Consider the following 20,689-nt stretch of genomic DNA (forward strand, 5'->3'; position numbering starts at 1 on the left):
AATATATTCTATGTATTTCAGTTGGTTTTTAGTTTTTTTTGCTGCCCAGATCTCTCAACTTTGGGCAGCAGGAACTTATGCAGGTTGGTTCCTGAGTCCTTTTGACAGGGTCCTTGTATAGTTTTCTCTTAGTGTATAACAAATTACCCCAAAACTTAGGGGCTTAAAACAATATGTATTGACCAGGCATGGTGGCTCATGCGTGTAATCCCAGCAATTTGGGAGGTCGAGGCGGGTGGATTGCTTGAGCTCAGGAGTTTGAGACCAGCCTGAGCAACACAGCAAAACTCCATCTCTACAAAAAATACAAAAATAGGCAGGTGCAGTGGTGCGTGCCTGTAGTCAAAGCTACTTGGGAGGCTAAGGCAGGATAATCGCTTGAGCCTAGGAGGTGGAGGTTGCAGTGAGCTGAGATCATGCCACTGCACTCCAGCCTGGGTGGCAGGAGCGAAACCCTGTCTCAAAAAAACCCAAACAACAACAACAAAACACAGCATGTATTATCTCAGAGTTTCTGTGGGTCAGGAATCTGGGTGGGGTTGAGCAGGGTCCTCTGACTCCGGCTCTCCCCTAGCACTGCAGTCAGGGTGCCAGACGGCTGCCCAGTCATCTCTCATCGTCATGTCCCGGTGCGGGCTTGGGGAGTGTGCCCTTGCCAGGCTGTCTCGCATGCTGCTGGCAGGCCCCTGTTTCCTGCTGGCTGGGTCTGTCCACAGGGGTCCTCACTCTGTCGTCCCTGACTTTTCGCACTGCCAGGGCTCTAAGAGAGGGTAGAAGAGAGAGCCAGCAAGACAGAAGTCACAGTCTTGAAAGCCTGCCTGGGAAGTGACAGACCATCACTTGGGTGTGTTTGTGTTGTAGTCATTAGAAGTGACTCACTAGGTCCAGCCCATATTCAAGGGCAGGGATCGCACACGCCAGGGTGTGAGTGCCAGGTGATCATCGGGAGCCATGTTACAAGGTGCCCGCCACAGCCCTAGTGACCTGTGTTAGTGTTCCTGCTTTATTGTGTGAGGAGATGGTTCAGTATTTGGACTGAGTCACTTCTCCAAGGAACCCTGACTTATTTTAGTAGAAAATAGTATTTATAGGCTATAATTTGAGCATAAGATTCTAGGCCTTTTCAATGGACAAAGCAAGGGAGTTGTTTGTTTGTTTTTTAAATTTTGGATGAAAGATGAAGTTTCTGCTACTCCTTCCAATTAGATTCAGGACTACAGTTTTTTCTGGGACAGAGTTTTGCTCTGTCGCCCAGTTTGGAGTGCAGTGGCATGATCTCGGCTCACCGCAACCTCCACCTCCCGGGTTCAAGCGATTCTCCTGCCTCAGCCTCCTGAGTAGCTAGGATTACAGGCATGCACCACCATGGCCGGCTAATTTTCTATTTTTAGTAGAGATGGGGTTTCTCCATGTTGATCAGGCTGGTCTTGAACTCCTGACCTCAGGTGATCCACCTGCCTCGGCCTCCTAAAGTGCAGGGATTACAGGCATGAGCCACTGCGCTCGGCCAGGACTACAGTTTTTACTTAACCTCCTCAAACTTATGTTTGTATCTCATTCAGCCACTTCAAAAACCTTGGTTCTCTAGGGCACCAACATAATTACTCTTGTAATGTCCCACAATACACGGACAGAAATCTCAGAATAATGACACTTACATTACCACCAAAAATATGATTACTAAAAATGCTTTAAGATTTCCTTGTATTTCTTTTTCTTTTTAGGATATATCTCATTATAGTATACAGTCAAATTCCTCTGCAGAGTCATAACTGAAATAGTTTCTCACTTTGTGGTACACAACTAGATTCATTCGCTGCAACTTACTTCTGAATTAGCTTGTTTTTAAAAATTTTTGTTTTATTTTTGCATAAATTATTTTTATCATTCTAAAGATGACCTCCAGATCAAAGTATATTTGCAGAAATCTAGTTTCTATCCTTGTCCACTTCCCTTGTCTGCCCCAAATCCTTATCCTCAATTTCCCTTTTTTTCCTAGGTATTTTTTCCCTAGGAAAATTTTTCCTTTTTTCCCTTTTGAAAAATATATAGGTTTTAAAAAAGTGTTTAAATATAATTTGTATTTTTCTGCATAGATTTTCTCCATCTTTTGTCTCCACTGAACAGTATATCCCAGTGGCCACGCCATAACAGGATATAGAGATCTTCCTCATTCCTCGTTCAGTGGTGTCACACTCCATTGGGTAAATGTATGGTCATTTATCCTAGGGAACTGTACTCTTTAGGAGTCCTCCTGTTCTGCTGTTTTCTGAGAAATGCAGTTTCTGAACAGATGTAGAAAGAAGGGAGGAGAAGGGAACAGTGCCCTGGCTGCTTCTGGAAGCAGCACCTGCTTGTAACCACTCCAGTTTTCTTTTTGGTTTTCATCTTGAGTAGGGGACTAAGGTCTCTTTCTCTTTGTAACAAGGTGAGGGGGGCTACTTTTTTTTGGTGAGTCTTAGCTCTTTGTGGTGTCTGTTATTTCATTTACTCTTCTTTTGGCTTACAGTTGGAAATTCATTCAGGGTTTAACAACACACTGTGTGTCAGCCGTAATTGTTGATGGTGGCATCATTTTGCGTATCTTCATGTTATGTTAGTAAGGATTTGGGAGGAGCTGTGTCCGGGATTGCTCCTCAGATGCCATTTGAAAATAAACTCCTAATGTAAAAAGTAAATAAAACAAATGGGTTTAGTTTTGTTTTGTTGTTAATAATCTTTTCTCTTCTAACCACTACTGAATTATTTGTGTTGCAGGGAAAAGGACTTGGAGGCCAAGTTCATTATTCAGATGGAGAAAAGCAAAACAACAATCACAAACTTAAAGGCAAGTCATGACCTGGCCTTGCTTAAGTTCCAAGAACCCCGTGATTGCTTTACTGTGGGGATGACTTCTGAGTAAATAAAGCCTGTCTGCTGTTTCCACACCCTCCTTTCCAGTGCCGTTAGCCACGTCAGCTTGCACCTGGCTTGGGCTCTGTCTGAAGCAGAAGAGTTGATCCCGTTTCCTTTCCCATCCCTGGATTTATTTGATCTGGAAGCCAAATCCAAGCTGTTGCTCTGGTCCAGGAGCTCCTGAGTCTATCCCAGATTCGGGCATTTTCATCCTGTGTCCTCGTAGTAGGGACTTAGCCTGGCAATTGATTGTGTTCTGTGAACATTAAATAAGCTTTGCTTGTATATTTTTTTCCATTTTTAATGAAGAGGATCATGTTTGGTAATCCTTGAAGAAGAACTGATATTATTATTCAAAACTCAGGGAGGAAAGATTAAAAAAAACCACCAAATTTCTTTTCTGGAAAAAAAAGTAAAAAAAAAATTTCAAGATGGCAAGTTTCTCCTTTGGCACTTAAAATATCCTGTTTGTTTATTTGGTTAGGAAATTTTTTAAGGACACTGAATGCGTTTCACTAAGGAGGGTAACAAGGGTATAAAATTAATATTGAAGAAATCAGAGCTGGGCTCGGTGGTGCACACCTGTGGTCCTAGCTACTCAAGAGGCTGAGGTGGGAGGATCACTTGAGCCCAGGAGATCAAGGCTACAGTGAGCCCTGTTTGTGCCACTGCACTCCAGCCTGGGCAACAGAGCAAGACCCCATCTCAAACAAACAAAAAAAAACAACAAAAAAAGAAAGAAATGAAGTACTTTATGGGTTCAATGCCTTTCTCCTTCGATATTTGTCATTAACTTTTAGGTCTGGGTTTCTGAGACATGATGCTTCATGGCGAAGTCAGATCTATCTCTTGTTCACGTCTGAGGAGATTTCTATTAATTTGTGGCTCAAAGGATTGGGTACTTTGAGATCCAATTTCAAAGTAGTGCGAGTTGATCTCCAATGATAGAAGCTGGGAAGTGCTCCCATCTTCCAGCTGGGCAGCCTCTGGATCATTTCATTTCCTCCGTTGAGGCGCTGGTGTCCTTTGCCTGAGGCATTCTCCACTGGATGCCTTTCTTCCTCTGCTTAGCACAAGCCTTGTGCATTCCAGCTCTATCTGGCCTGCACTGTGCTTCTTTCCCTTCCTTTGGCCTCTCACATCTTCTCGTGTTTCTACCCAGTTGTCACTTGTCCATTCCCTGCTGGTAATTACCTTGTCTTTCCTTCATGTGTCTTTCTACGCTTACAGTGCTTTGGTAAAAGACCGCTGACTCTGGATGAGTCTCCTTTCTTTGTGCATTATGGAATCTGTTTTCCTGGATTACTCTGTTGCTTTTTGAGTTTTATAAACATTTCATCATCTGATGTTTGAGTAACCAGAACAGATGCCTAGACTTTTAGTGTTTTCATAAGAATCATAACAATTTTTTTTATAATATGTGAATTGTGTGGAAAACGTGGTGCTCATTGAAGTTATTCAGCATATGTCCAATAAGCAGGCTTTGGGAGCATATGAAGATGTTAAAACATGGTTTTGAGGTGCACTTTTAAGCATATAGCAAGGGGGACAAGATATATGCAAACATCTGCAATAAACTCACAATATGATGTGTCCTGGAAGAGTCTAGGCTGTCAGAGGTAGGAGAAATTACTTCTCCATGGAGTGTCCAAGGGAAGTGCCATGAAAGAGGAGACATCTGACCTAGAATTTTCAATGAGACCACCAAATCATACAGCTCTAGAAGGTGCCAATCTTATCATGATCTATGTGAATACCACCCTTGTAGTTGTGCAAAGCCCAACTCTGGTGGATTTAGGTGGAGGGAACAGTAAATAAAAATCACTGAAGCTGGAAATACAGAGTCTGGCTGGAGTGTTGGGTTCTTAGGAGTTAATAGTGATAAAAAGAAAAGATCAGAATAGTATTCTTGGGTCATATCACAGAGAACTTGGATTGCTGCAAGGAATTTAGTTTATATTTAAATTTTATTTATTTATTTTTTTAGAGAAGCCAGCAGGAATGAAATGGTTTTTAGTCAGGGTATAAACATGGAAATTTGGGTCAAATGGCAGTGCTCTTTACATTATCATTATCCTAATCATTTCTTTCTAGATACCAGAAGGAGGCACTGGGGACTCAGGAAGAGAACGGACCAAGACCTTCACCTATGACTTTTCTTTTTATTCTGCTGATACAAAAAGCCCAGATTACGTTTCACAAGAAATGGTATATGATATTTTCAAAATATTTATGTTGATTTATTTTCACATTGAGAAAAACATGCCTACCCTAAAATACTTTAAAATATCTTGCCAATTTCTTTCTGAATGTAATTTTTATATAAAATTAGCCTTTGCTAACTTACCTTTCTGAGTGTTATATAGTATTTATTTAAGCCTGAGAAGAATTCAGTTCTCAAAAGATTGACTTTTTTTTTTCACCTTTGAGCATAGTGATGATAATTTTTAATTTGTTTCAAAACTTGGATATGGTTCCTGTTTAGAAGGAGCTCTACATAGAAAGCATTTCTGGGGGGACATGTGTATGCTGCGAAGCCCAGTAAAGAAGCCACTTAACCTTGAGTCCTATTCAGTGTGGAGATTTAGGAGGAAACTTCAAACCCAAGTCATGTGTTCCCAGCTTGTGTGGATCATTACAGGCTTTAGAGTGGATTCTAGAAAGAAAGAACATTTCATTCAGAATCTTTCTAGAGTCTAGAATGATGCTGGAATTTGTCCAAGAAATCTGGCCTGCAGGCTTTTAAGGGTTAAAATGTAGATGTGAAGTGGACAGATAAGAACAGATACAAAGGTGCCCCCAGAAGCCTATCAAGACACTGATGTTGACATTTCAGGTGAGCAGAGGGACAAGTATATTTCTCTGGGTGGGGAAAAGCTGGGTATTTGAGCAGAATGGGGTTAGAAATGGGGAGCACCAGTATAGAAGGAAAAACGCAGGCTTCATTTCTGGGCCTCTTCCTGGCTTGTTGACAGCTTCTTTAGATACATTGCTTTAGGTCTCCATATGTTAAAACGGTGATAAGAATTCCTGTCCTGCCTGGCCTGGGTTGTAATCCATGCAATGGCATCTCGAAAAGTAGGGCATGAAAAAGTGCTTGTTTCTTTCTTTCTTTCTTTTTTTTTTTAATTATGCTTTAATTCTGGGATACATGTGCAGAACGTGCAGGTTTGTTACATAGGTATACATGTGCCATGGTGGTTTGCTGCACCGATCAACCCGACATCTACATTAGGTATTTCTCCTAATGCTATCCCTCCCCTAGCTCCCTACCCCCCTGACAGGCCTTGGTGTGTGACGTTCATCTCCCTGTGTCCATGTGTTCTCATTGTTCAGCTCCCACTTATGAGTGAGAACATCTGGTGTTTGGTTTTCTGTTCCTGTGTTAGTTTGCTGAGAATGATGGTTTCCAGCTTCATCCGTGTCCCTGCAAAGGACATCAACTCATCTTTTTTTATGGCTGCATAGTATTCCATGGTGTATATGTGGCATATTTTCTTTATCCAGTCTATCATTGATGGGCATTTGGGTTGGTTCCAAGTCTTTGCTATTGTGAATAGTGCTGCAATAAACATACGTGTGCACGTGTCTTTATAGTAGAATGATTTATAATCCTTTGGGTATATACCTAGTAATGGGATTGCTGGGTCAAATGGCATTTCTGGTTCTAGATCCTTGAGGATTCGCCACACTGTCTTCCACAATGGTTGAAATAATTTACACTCCCACTAACAGTGTAAAAGCATTCCTATTTCTCCACATCCTCTCTATCATCTGTTGTTTCCTGACTTTTTAATGATTGCCATTCTAACTGGCGTGAGATGGTATCTCATTGTGGTTTTGATTTGCATTTCTCTAATGACCAGTGATGATGAGCTTTTTTTTCATATGTTTGTTAGCTTCATAGATGTCTTCTTTTGAGAAGTGTCTGTTCATATCCTTTGCCCACTTTTTTTTTTTTTTTTTTTTTTTTTTTTAGACGGAGTCTCGCTCTGTCGCCCAGGCTGGAGTGCAGTGGCGCAGTCTCGGCTCACTGCAAGCTCCACCTCCCGGGTTCATGCCATTCTCCTGCCTCAGCCTCTCCGAGTAGCTGGGACTACAGGCGCCCGCCACCACGCCCGGCTAATTTTTTGTATTTTTAGTAGAGACGGGGTTTCACCGTGGTCTCGATCTCCTGACCTCGTGATCCGCCCGCCTCGGCCTCCCAAAGTGCTGGGATTACAAGCGTGAGCCACCGCGCCCGGCCCCTTTGCCCACTTTTTGATGGGGTTGTTTTTTTCTTGTAAATTTGTTTAAGTTCCTTGTAGATTCTGGATATTAGCCCTTTGTCAGGTGGATAGATTGTAAAAATTTTCTCCTATTCTGTAAGTTGCCTGTTCACTCTGATGATAGTTTATATTGCTGGGCAGAAGCTCTTTAGTTTAATTAGATCCTATTTGTCACCTTTTGCTTTTGTTGTCATTGCTTTTGATGTTTTAGTCATGAAATCTTTGCCCGTGCCTATGTCCTGAATGGCATTGCCTAGGTTTTCTTCTATGGTTTTTATGGTCCTAGGTCTTAGGTTTAAGTCTTTAGTCCATCTTGAATTAATTTTTGTATAAGGTGTAAGGAAGGGGTCCAGTTTCAGTTTTCTGCATATGGCTAGCCAGTTTTCCCAACACCATTTATTAAACAGGGAATCCTTTCCCCATTGCTTGTTTTTGTCAGGTTGTCAAAGATCAGATGGGTGGTGTTATTTCTTCAGCCTCTGTTCTGTTCCATTTGTCTATATATCTGTTTTGATACCAGTACCATGTTGTTTTGGTTACTGTAGCCTTGTAGTATAGTTTGAAGTCAGGTAGCGTGATGCCTCCCGCTTTGTTCTTTTTGCTTAGGATTGTCTTGGCTATACAGTCTGTTTTTTGGTTCCATATGAAATTTAAAGTAGTTTTTTTCTAATTCTGTGAAGAAAGTCAATGGTAGCTTGATGGGGATAGCATTGAGTCTATAAATTACTTTGGGCAGTATGGCCATTTTCACGATATTGATTCTTCTATCCATGAGCATGTAATGTTTTTCCATTTGTTTGTGTCCTCTCTTATTTCTCTGAGCAGTGGTTTGTACTTCTCCTTGAAGAGGTCCTTCACATCCCGTGTAAGTTGTATTCCTACGTATTTTATTCTCTTTGTAGCAATTGTGAACGGGAGTTCACTCATGATTTGGCTCTCTGTTTGTGTGTTATTGGTGTATAGGAATGCTTGAGATTCTTGCACATTGATTTTGTATCCTGAGAGTTTGCTGAAGTTGCTTGGGCTGAGATGATGGGGTTTTCTAAATATACAATCATGTCCGCGAAGGCCCACGGCGGGTGTTGACGCGATGTGATTTCTGCCCAGTGCTCTGAATGTCAAAGTGAAGAAATTCAATGAAGCGTGGGTAAACGGCGGGAGTAACTATGACTCTCTTAAGGTAGCCAAATGCCTCGTCATCTAATTAGTGACGCGCATGAATGGATGAATGAGATTCCCACTGTCCCTACCTACTACCCAGCGAAACCACAGCCAAGGGAACGGGCTTGGCGGAATCAGCGGGGAAAGAAGACCCTGTTGAGCTTGACTCTAGTCTGGCACGGTGAAGAGACATGAGAGGTGTAGAATAAGTGGGAGGCCCCCGGTGCCCCTCCGTCCCCGCGAGGGGGCGGGGCGGGGTCCGCCGGCCTTGCCAGAGAATACTACAAACACCTCTATGCAAATAAACTAGAAAATCTAGAAGAAATGGATAAATTCCTCGACAAATACACCCTCCCAAGACTAAACCAGGAAGAAGTTGAATCTCTGAATAGACCAATAACAGGTTCTGAAATTGTGGCAATAATCAATAGCTTATCAACCAAAAAGAGTCCAGGACCTGATGGATTCACAGCTGAATTCTACCAGAGGTACAAGGAGGAACTGGTACCATTCCTTCTGAAACTATTCCAATCGATAGAAAAAGAGGGAATCCTCCCTAACACATTTTATGAAGCCAGCATCGTCCTGATACCAAAACCTGGCAGAGACATAACCAAAAAAGAGAATTTCAGACCAATATCCTTGATGAACATTGATGCAAAAATCCTCAATAAAATACTGGCAAACCGAATCCAGCAGCACATCAAAAAGCTTATCCACCATGACCAAGTGGGCTTCATCCCTGGGATGCAAGGCTGGTTCAACATACGCAAATCAATAAATGTAATCCAGCATATAAACAGAACCAAAGACAAAAACCACATGATTATCTCAATAGATGCAGAAAAGGCCTTTGACAAAATTCAACAACCCTTCATGCTAAAAACTCTCAATAAATTAGGTATTGATGGGACGTATCTCAAAATAATAAGAGCTATCTATGACAAACCCACAGCCAATATCATACTGAATGGGCAAAAACTGGAAGCATTCCCTCTGAAAACTGGCACAAGACAGGGATGCCCTCTCTCACCGCTCCTTTTCAACATAGTGCTGGAAGTTCTGGCCAGAGCAATCAGGCAGGAGAAGGAAATAAAGGGTATTCAATTAGGAAAAGACAAAGTCAAATTGTCCCTGTTTGCAGATGACATGATTGTATATCTAGAAAACTCCATTGTCTCAGTCCAAAATCTCCTTAAGCTGATTAGCAACTTCAGCAAAGTCTCAGGATACAAAATTAATGTACAAAAATCACAAGCATTCTTGTACACCAATAACAGACAAACAGAGAGCCAAATCATGAGTGAACTCCCATTCACAATTGCTTCAAAGAGAATAAAATACCTAGGAATCCAACTTACAAGGGATGTGAAGGACCTCTTCAAGGAGAACTACAAACCACTGCTCAATGAAATAAAAGAGGATACAAACAAATGGAAGAACATTCCATGCTCATGGGTTGGAAGAATCAATATCGTGAAAATGGCCATACTGCCCAAGGTCATTTATAGATTCAATGCCATCCCCATCAAGCTACCAATGACTTTCTTCACAGAATTGGAAAAAACTACTTTAAAGTTCATATGGAACCAAAAAAGAGCCCGCATCACCAAGTCAATCCTAAGCCAAAAGAACAAAGCTGGAGGCATCACGCTACCTGACTTTAAACTATACTACAAGGCTACAGTAACCAAAACAGCATGGTACTGGTACCACAACAGAGACATAGATCAATGGAACAGAACAGAGCCCTCAGAAATGATGCCGCATATCTACAACTATCTGATCTTTGACAAACCTGACAAAAACAAGCAATGGGGAAAGGATTCCCTATTTAATAAATGGTGCTGGGAAAACTGGCTAGCCATATGTAGAAAGCTGCAACTGGATCCCTTCCTTACACCTTATACAAAAATTAATTCAAGATGGATTAAAGACTTATATGTTAGACCTAAAACCATTAAAATCCTACAAGAAAACCTAGGCAATACCATTCAGGCCATAGGCGTGGGCAAGGACTTCATGTCTAAAACACCAAAAGCAATGGCAACAAAAGCCAAAATCGACAAATGGGATCTCATTAAACTAAAGAGCTTCTGCACAGCAAAAGAAACTACCATCAGAGTGAACAGGCAACCTACAGAATGGGAGAACATTTTTGCAACCTACTCATCTGACAAAGGGCTAATATCCAGAATCTACAATGAACTCAAACAAATTTACAGGAAAAAAACAAACAACCCCATCAAAAAGTGGGCAGAGGACATGAACAGACACTTCTCAAAAGAAGACATTTATGCAGCCAAAAAACACATGAAGAAATGCTCATCATCACTGGCCATCAGAGAAATGCAAATCAAAACCACAGTGAGATACCATCTCACACCAGTTAGAATGGCCATCATTAAAAAATCAGGAAACAACAGGTGCTGGAGAGGATGTGGAGAAATAGGAACACTTTTACACTGTTGGTGGGACTGTAAACTAGTTCAACCATTGTGGAAGTCAGTGTGGCGATTCCTCAGGGATCTCGAACTAGAAATACCATTTGACCCAGCCATCCCATTACTGGGTATATACCCAAAGGACTATAAATCATGCTGCTATAAAGACACATGCACACGTATGTTTATTGCGGCACTATTCACAATAGCAAAGACTTGGAACCAACCCAAATGTCCAACAACAATAGACTGGATTAAGAAAATGTGGCACATATACACCATGGAATACTATGCAGCCATAAAAAATGATGAGTTCGTGTCCTTTGTAGGGACATGGATGAAACTGGAAAACATCATTCTCAGTAAACTATCGCAAGGACAAAAAACCAAACACCGCATGTTCTCACTCATAGGTGGGAATTGAACAATGAGAACTGATGGACACAGGAAGGGGAACATCACACTCCGGGGACTGTTGTGGGGTGGGGGGAGGGGGGAGGGACAGCATTAGGAGATACACCTAATGCTAAATGACGAGTTAATGGGTGCAGGAAATCAACATGGCACATGTATACATATGTAACAAACCTGCACATTGTGCACATGTACCCTAAAACCCTAAAGTATAATAAAAAAAAAATATATATACAATCATGTCATGTGAAACAGAGACAATTTGACTTTCTCTCTTCCTATTTGAATACCCATTGTTTCTTTGTCTTGCCTTGATTGCCCTGGCCAGAATTTCCAACACTATGTTGAATAGGAGTTGTGAGAGAGGGCATCCTTGTCTTGTGCCAGTTTTCAAAGGGAATGCTTCCAACTTGCCCATTCAGTATGATATTGGCTGTGGGTTTGTCATAAATAGCTGTTATTATTTTGAGATACCTTCCATCAATACCTAGTTTATTGAGAGTTTTTAGCATGAAGGGGTGTTGAGTTTTTTTGAAGGCCTTTTCTGCATCTATTGAGATAATCATGTGGTTTTTGTCATTCGTTCTGTTTATGTGATGGATTGTTCAGTTTCCATGTAGTTGTGTGGTTTTGAGTGAATTTCTCAATCCTGACTTCTAATTTGATTGCAGTGTGGTCCGAGAGACTGTTAGGATATCCATTCTTTTGCATTTGCTGAGGAGTGTTTTACTTCCAATTATGTGGTCAATTTTAGAATAAGTGTGATGTGGTGCAGAGAAGAATGTATGTTCTGTTATTTGGGGTGGAGAGTTCTGTAGATATCTATTAGGTCCGTTTGGTCCAGAGCTGAGTTCAAGTCCTGAATATCCTTGTTAATTTTCTGTCACATTGATCTGTCTAATATTGACAGTGGGGTGTTAAAGTCTCCCACTATTATTGTGTGGGAGTCTAAGTCTTCTTGTAGGTCTCTGAGAACTTGCTTTATGAATCTGGGTGCTCCTGTATTGGGTGCATATATATTTAGGATAGTTAGCTCTTCTTGTTGCATTAATCCCTTTAACCATTATGTAATGCCCTTCCTTGTAATTTTTGATCTTTGTTGGCTTAAAGTCTGTTTTATCAAAGACTAGGATTGCAACCCCTGCTATTTTTTGCTTTCCATTTGCTTGGTGAATATTCTTCTCTCCCTTTATTTTGAGCCTGTGTGTGTCTTTGCATGTGAGATGGGTCTCCTGAATACAGCACACCAATGGGTCTTGACTCTTTATCTAATTTGCCAGTCTGTGTCTTTTAATTGGGGCATTTAGCCCGTTTATACTTAAGGTTAATATTGTTATGTCTGTATTCAGTCCTGTCATTATGATGCTAAGCTTGTTATTTTGCCCGTTAGTTGATGCAGTTTCTTCATGGTGTTGATGGTCTTTACAATTTGGTATGTTTTTGCAGTGGCCAGTACAGGTTTTTCCTTTCCATATTTTGTGCTTCCTTCAGGAACTCTTGTAAGGCAGGCCTGGTGGTGGCAAAATCTCTCAGCATTTGCTTGTCTGTAAAGGATTTTATTTCTTCTTTGCTTATGAAGCCTAGTTTGGCTGGATATGAAATTCTGGGTTGAAAATCTTTTCTTTAAGAATGTTGTATATTGGCCCCCACTCTCTTCTGGCATGTAGAGTTTCTGCCGAGAGATTCACTGTTAGTGTGATGAGCTTCCCTTTGTGGGTCACCTGACATTTCTCTCTGGCTGCCCTTAACATTTTTTCCTTCATTTCCACCTTGGTGAATCTGATGATTATGTGTCTTGGGTTTTGCTCTACTTGAGGAGTATCTTTGTGGTGTTCTCTGTATTTCCTGAATTTGAATGTTGGCCTGTCTTGCTAGGTTGGGGAAGTTCTCCTGGATAATAGCCTGAAGAGTGTTTTCCAACTTGGTTCCATTCTCCCCGTCACTTTGAGGTACACTAATCAAACGTAGGTTTGGTCTTTTCACATAGTCCCATATTTCTTGGAGGCTTTGTTCATTCCCTTTCATTCTTTTTTCTCTAATCTTGTCTTCATGCTTTATTTCATTAAGTTGTTCTTCAATCTCTGATATCCTTTCTTCAGCTTGGTCTATTCGGCTATTAATACTTGTGTATGCTTCACGAAGTTCTTGTGCTGTGTCTTTCTGCTCGATCAGGTCATTTATGTTGTTCTCAAAACTGGTTATTCTAGTTATTCTAGTTAGCAATTCGTCTAACCCTTTTTCAAGGTTCTTAGCTTCCTTGCATTGGGTTAGAACATGCTCCTTTAGCTCAAGGAGTTTGTTATTACCCACCTTGTGAAGCCTACTTCTGTCAATTCGTCAAACTCATTCTCTGTCCAGTTTTGTTCCCTTGCTGGCGAGGAGTTGTAATTCTTTGGAGGAGAAGAGGCGTTCTGGTTTTTGGAATTTTCAGCCTTTATGCACTGGTTTTTCCTCATCTTCGTGGATTTATCTACTTTTGGTCTTTGATGTTGGTGACCTTTATGTGGATGTCATTTTTGTTGATGTTGATGCTATTTCTTTCTGTTTGTTTTCCTTCTAACAGTCAGGCCCCTCTGCTGCAGGTCTGCTGGAGTTTCCTGGAGGTCCACCCCAGACCCTGTTTGCCTGGGTATCACCAGCGGAGGCTGCAGAACAGCAAAGGTTGCTGTCTGTTCCTTCCTCTGGAAGCTTTGTCACAGAGGGGCACCCACCAGATGCCACCCGGAGCTCTCCTGTATGAGGTGTCTGTCGACCCCTGCTGGGAGGTGTCTCTCAATCAGGAGGCACCGGGGTCAGGGACTCACTTGAGGAGGCAGTCTGTCCCTTAGCAGAGTGTGAGTGCCGTGCTGGGAGATCTGCTGCTCTCTTCAGACCTGGGAGGCAGGAATGTTTAAGTCTGCTGAAGCTGTGCCCACAGCCACCCCTTCTCCCAGGTGCTCTGTCCCAGGAAAATGGGAGTTTTATCGATAAGCCCCTGACTGGGGCTGCTGCCTTTCTTTCAGAGATGCCAGGCCCAGAGAGGAGGAATCTAGAGAGGCAGTCTGGCTACAGCGGCTTTGCCAAGCTGTGGTGGGCTCCACTCAGCTTGAACTTCCTGGCGGCTTTGTTTACACTGTGAGGGTAAAACCACCCACTCGAGTCTCAGTAATGGTGGATGCCCCTCCCCCCAACTAAGCTCAAGCATCCCAGGTCCACTTCAGACTGCTGTGCTGGCAGCGAGAATTTCAAGCCAGTGGATCTTAGCTTTCTGTGTTCTGTGGGGTTGGGATCTGCTGAGCTAGACCACTTGGCTCCCTGGCTTCAGCTTCCTTTCCAGGGGAATGAGCGGTTCTGTCTCATTGGTGTTCCAGGTGCCACCAGGGTATGAAAAAAATAAAACTCCTGCAGCTAGCTTGGTGTCTGCCTAAACAGCCACCCAGTTTTGTGCTTGAAACCCAGGACCCTGGTGGTGTAGGCACCCGAAGGAATCTCCTGGTCTGCGAGTTACGAAGACCGTGGGAAAAGCATAATATTTGGGCCTGAATGCACCGTCCCTCACAGCACAGTCCCTCATGGCTTCCCTTGGCTAGAGGAGGGAGTTCCCTGACCCCTTGCACTTCCCGGGTGAGGCGACGCTCAACCCTGCATCTGCTCACCCTCTGTGGGCTACACCCGCTGTCTAACCAGTCCCAGTGAGATGAGCCAGCCAGGTGGTACTTCAACTGAAAATCCAGAAATCACCCGCCTTCTGCATTGATCTTGCTGGGAGCTACAGACCAGAGCTGTTCCTATTTGGCCATCTTGCCAGCCACCAAAAGTACTTGTTTCTTGCAGCTTGAAATGTGTCCATGCACCAGAATCATCAGTACCACCTGGGAACTTGTTAGAAATGTGAAATCTCAGGACCTATTCCAAGACCTACTGAATTAGATCTGAATTTTTTTTTAGCAAGATCCCCAGTTCTCTGTGTGCACCTTAACATTTGAGAAATGTAGTCCATTTGTAAATGGTTTGTGGAGGAAGCTGGCTTTCTGAGACAGTGTAAATGTTAAAGTTGGAGGACTAGAGCGACTGTATCCAGAAGATACTGAATCAAACATCTGGGAAAAATAGGAGCTGAGTGCAGTGTCGCTCACTTGTAGTCCCAGCTACTTGGGGAGCTGAGGTGGGAGGATTGCTTGAGGCCAGGACGAGTCTAGCCTGGGCAACATAGCGAGTCCCTGTCTCTTAAAAAATTAGGGAAAGATAGGAAGGAATGGCAGTGATGGGAATGGCAGCCTCACAGAGAGAGGTGGTGCCTGGTCTGAAAGAAGGCCTGGGAGAGGAAAGATAAACTGATGTTGGTTGAACTTCCATTGTTGTCAGAAGCTCTGCTTGGAGTTCATATGTGCTATCTTGTTTAATCCTCACAGGAATCAAATGTGTTAAATTTTAACTCTATTTTTCTTTGTTGAAGAGATTCAGTAAGTTTAAGGAACTTGCTCAGGTTTGTAGACCTAATTGACTTTTAATAGCAGAATTGGACCATGGAGCTGTACGGGTGCTGGAGATGCCACTGGAAGGTCTTAAGGATGTGGATGAGAAGGAGTGGTGTGTTCAAGACGACAGATGGATCAGGCACAGGAAGTGGCTGGCAGGTTGCATCCCTGCTATAAATAGGGGAAGATGCTAGTGTAGCATGGTGTGTGTGTGTGTGTTCTATTTGAATGTAAAGCCATATTGAGAAAATATATCATGTCTACTACTATAGTTCAAGTTTTCCTTAACCTTGAACAAATACCAAGTAAGATGACCATTAATATTTTTTCTCCCAAGTTAATTTTAGAATTAGAAAAAAACTCAATAAGCAACTTAAATCTACAGTCATGTAAATTAAAGACCATTAAACAAGGTCTGATTTTCTTCATGGTTCTTAAAAACTCCAGAGGGAGGCTTTGATCTCACACAACCTGTTCCTTAATTCAACCGGGGAGAAACTTGAAACCTAACATCTCCCAGTTGACATGCCCGATGAGCGAGTTTTTGTTTTAACAGTGCCCTCTTGTGGGCAGTTCCCCTCAAGTGAGGCCCCAGTGATGCCTTGGATTACCCAGGAAATCAGCTTTCAAGTCTGTGTTCTGACAGGCAGCAAGGTGGATTTCAGGTAACCAGGCCAGCCAGATTCTGATGCCAGCGGGGAAGAGCAGTTGTCGGTCTCATAAAGCAGGCCGCCCTTCCCACCTTGGTTGTGGGGACGGTGCTTGGTGCATCCTCTGTGGGAGCTGTGATGGGGGTATCTCGATTTCTTGCCAAGACCTCTGGAGAGATGCAGGCAGTGCCGGCTGCTTTTCCAGGTCATAGCGCCAAGTTTGGGTGGGTTATTTGAGACTCACTGAGAGTGAGTCTGAGTCTGAGCCAGCCCCGGGTCTCTGCGCCTCCAGACCTGGATTTTCTAGACCCGTTTGCAGTCATGTCTCCTGGCCCCAAACCCCCCTGAGCCCCTGAATCGGAAAACCGCCTGGGTTAACTTTCTGGGCAATGAAGTATTAGCAAAGTGGTAGGCCTAGATTTTAACCCTAGGGAATAATTTTATTCTGAAAACCTTTGGGTTTGGTTTAAATGTGATATTTTGCATGACTTTGGTTTAGCCCCAGGCCAAACTGTGAGAAACAATCCTTCTTTATTCTTTGAGAAGTTTTTAGAAGACTTTTTTCCTCACTAGTGAATTCATAAAAAATGATATTTGCCTTTTGTGTTTTGTTTAATCTGAGAGAATTGGGGAAATACTTAGTTTTTACTCATATTCCATATACAGTGGTGAAAATGAGCCTCCACCTGGTGGTCTGGAGTCCTGAGTGCCCCTGGGGTTCCTGACTTTTGCTTCTTAGGAGAAGTTCAGGGAGGGGCCCTTCCAGGTAGGATTGGGGCCTGGTTGTTGCTTTAGAGGGTGTGGGAAGAGGACACATCACAGTGATAACTAAGTCCTAGATGCAGTCCCAGCTCTGGTACTCCCTAATGTGTGCCCAGTTACCTGACCTCTCCCCCTTCAGCTTCCTCATCTGAAAGATGGGTCTTGTAACACTACTCACCCTGTAGCGTTTTGATGAGAACTATACATGAACACACGAAAGGGCTTAGAAAGACCAGGGTAAGTGCGAGCTGCCATTATGGTTGAGACTTGAGTAAGTCATCAGAATTTGAGAGCAAGATCGAAAACTATCAGCTCTTAAAGCTAAAATGGTTAAGAATTAACTCAGAATGAGTGAGACTGGCAATTTGTGGAAATGACTCAATTGAAATGACAGTTTGTTGAAATCTATTACTGATGAGGTTGAGGAAACAAAGTCTGTAGAAGTCAGTGGGAAGATGGATTTGAAGACAGCTGAGTTCCAGTTGGCTGTATTTTCGTCTTGTCCTTGGATGACAGGCTGTGTTATCAGCAGGGATGGTTGAGGTGGAGCTGAGACGGAGATGGCCAGGTTTACCGGCCCTGTCTAGGGTGTGGGTGTTGTGGCCAGAGGGGAGTTGTCTCCATATGTCTGCACTGATGTGGGCCATGTGCACATCCTAATGGGAATCTGGCTTCCATGCAAGGTCCCTGTACTGCCTGTGCTGACTGGCAGATGTGAGTGCTCTAGGTCACTCCTCAAATGTTGCCACGCTTTGAAATCACATAAGGAGTTTAGAAGAATATGGATTCCTAGGTTCACACCCCCTTAGATTCATATTTAATTGGGCTGGGTTACTGGCCTGGCCATTGGACTTTTCAAAGCCTCCCAAGTGATTGTAATGTGCTGCAAAGTTTGAGACCTGCTGCTCTTGGTTTGGCAGTAGCTGGAGATGACTATTTGGTTGATCCATCTGGGTCCCATGAGTTGGCTGATGTGGTGTCACTCGTAGACTGAATGCTCCTGTAGGGATGCTGAGGCCCCACCTTGGACGGTGGTGACACCACAGAGGAGTCCTTCATCTGGAGCTGACGGAGCTTCCTTGTTTGACATCTCCTCAGCTGCTGTTGTGCCTTTTGAAGCAGGGAGATGCTTTATGTGCCCTTAGTGTGCTGCACTGAGAGGACAGGAGACTACATGAAAGCTTTGATTGTGTCTTTCCAGCTGGCTATAACTAAGAAGACTTTGAACCTTGATTTCCTTCATTTACCATCAGTTGTCTGGGTGAAGCATTTGTACTTCACCTCCTTTCACTACCCAAATTGTAATTATATGGAACATCAGGCGTGGATTCAGGCCATTGAAGGTGTGACCCCCACCCCAGCCCCACACAGCTTGTCTCCCTGCCCTCTCCATCCTGGGCAAATGCCCAAATAGGAAAAAGCATCTGGACACTGACATGGGGGAGCCCAGCACCCCATCCTCATCTGCACCCACCCGTCACCCAGCTGCATGAGCACCTGCAGAGGGTGATTTTGATGACTAGCTGGACCCTTAAAATGATGGCATTGATTTGGCTTGGCTTGGGCAGTAATTTCTGTCTGTGACCTTCAGGTTTTGAATATTTTGTTTCTGGAAACTCTGATAGAATGAATAGCTTTATATATTTATATAATTCTGAATGGCTAATCATCATGCTTTAAAATAGTCTTTGCTTCTAAACATGATTGTCACTTTGCCTTGTTTACATTTTTATACTTCAGGATATTTTTTGGTAAACTTAAGTAGGAAAGAGGATGGGGCTGCTTTTTGTTTGCTTAAAAAGTTTATTTTTGATTAAAAACTGTGGTATGTACATATGTTGTTGTGAATGGTTCTGCAGTGATTTATTTATATGGTCTAATCCTTAAGAGCTGAAAGTATCATTCAAGAACATTGTCAACACTGAAGGGGCTTTTATTAAAATCTATGATAATTGTATCTTTTGTGTGTTCTTTTTGGCTTTCAGGTTTTCAAAACCCTCGGCACAGATGTCGTGAAGTCTGCATTTGAAGGTTATAATGCTTGTGTCTTTGCATATGGGCAAACTGGATCTGGAAAGTCATACACTATGATGGGAAATTCTGTACGTTGTTTATACTGTGTGGGAAGGAAATTTCTCATTATCTTTCTCTGGACTGGTAGAATGATCTCTTTTATCTATTTGGTCTGTACTAACTTTTCATGTTCTGATTATTCTTTAGTAATAAGATAAAACTCAGTAATAAGTTGGACTAAATTTCCTTTGAGAGATTTTAAATTAGAAATAGTTTTAAGTATATAAGCATGAATAATGGATGCAAGTCCCTGCTCATTTTCTGTTTTTAAAGGCCTTATAGTCTTATCAAAAAAGTGTGTTGGGCCCATAAGTAATTTATTCTTCTTTTCTGCCAGCACAACAGTTTGAATAAAATTACTGAAGTCTGTTCTTTTTAAAATTATTCAAAACATTTTTCCCCAAGAAAAATGTAAAAGAAATTCTAACTCTTTGATAGAAAGGTACTACATAAATCCTGAAAATACATTAAAAAGTTAGAATTATATAGTTTATATAATTTACATATTTATAAACACACCGTATGCAGTTTTATAAGCTATGTAAGTTAACTAATATTAATGTTATACTTTCCCCAAAATACAGAGGAGTAAAAACTAGGAATTATTGCAAGACCTTTCTTGTTCTGTGTTTTCTCCAGATTTAGATCATTCTTCTGTTTTCTTTTTCTTTTTTTTTTTTTTTTTTTTTGAGATGGAGTCTCACTCTGTCGCCCAGGCTAGAGTGCAGTGGTGTGATCTCGGCTCACTGCAAGCTCTGCCTCCTGGTTTCAAGTGATTCTCCTGCCTCAGCCTCCCAAGTAGATTACAGGTATGCACCACCATGCCCTGCTAATTTTTGTATTTTTAGTAGAGACGGGGTTTCACCATGTTGGCCAGGCTGGTCTCGAACTCCTGACCTTAGATGATCTGCCCACCTTGGCCTCCCAAAGTGCTGGGATTACAGGCGTGAGCCACTGTGCCTGGCCTGTTTTTTTTTTTTTTTTTTTCTTATTTCTTAGTGAAAGCTCTGTTCATTGCCTGCCAAACCTGTGGCATTGTTGAGATGTAGAGACACTAGTGGAAGATGATTGAGGGCTTCCTGCTGGCACACATGTGGTGTCTGTAATGCTGAAGGTTTAGAGGTTCATGGAAGTTGTGTGTTAGAAAACAGATCTTTCCAGAATAAATTATTTCAGGACATGTAACCTCACTGCTCACATCCAGGCTCTTCCTTTACACAAGAAGTCAGTAAGTGCTGTTCGGCAAGTCTTCAATCCAAAAAGGGAAGAACAAATGAGAGGAACAAACAGCTAATTTCGAGACTTTCACATTTCTTTTTATCATTACTTCTCACTTCCTCCTTTCCTACTGTGCCTTTGGAAAAAAAAAATAAACTTCTAAAAGTGAAATTTGCATGTTGATTCCCTAGTAACTATTTTTTGTAAGTCAAACATTTATAAAGCACTCACAAATTACAAGTGTTTTGCTCTGATCTTATAGTTGAGTGCTGCTTGGGTATCCTTTCTTCATTTTAAAGTAAGAACCAAAAATACTGTAAGACTCATTTTGCCTTGTTAAGAATTAG

General features: G+C 42.2%; 1 protein-coding gene across 4 annotated transcripts in view; it reads left to right on the forward strand.

Moving 5' to 3' along the window:
* KIF16B (kinesin family member 16B) overlaps positions 1–20,689 on the forward strand; it is a 315,626-nt gene that overhangs the window by 41,397 nt on the left and 253,540 nt on the right. For all 4 annotated transcript variants that reach the window (XM_032142462.1, XM_032142463.1, XM_058433013.1 and 1 more), the window contains exons 2-4: positions 2,758–2,827; positions 4,990–5,103; positions 19,037–19,153. In XM_032142462.1, the coding sequence (XP_031998353.1) occupies positions 2,758–2,827; positions 4,990–5,103; positions 19,037–19,153 (301 nt within the window). The remainder of the gene's footprint in view (positions 1–2,757; positions 2,828–4,989; positions 5,104–19,036; positions 19,154–20,689) is intronic.

This window comes from Hylobates moloch, unplaced genomic scaffold (assembly GCF_009828535.3).
Source record: "Hylobates moloch isolate HMO894 unplaced genomic scaffold, HMol_V3 SCAFFOLD_21, whole genome shotgun sequence".
Classification (NCBI taxonomy): domain Eukaryota; kingdom Metazoa; phylum Chordata; class Mammalia; order Primates; family Hylobatidae; genus Hylobates; species Hylobates moloch.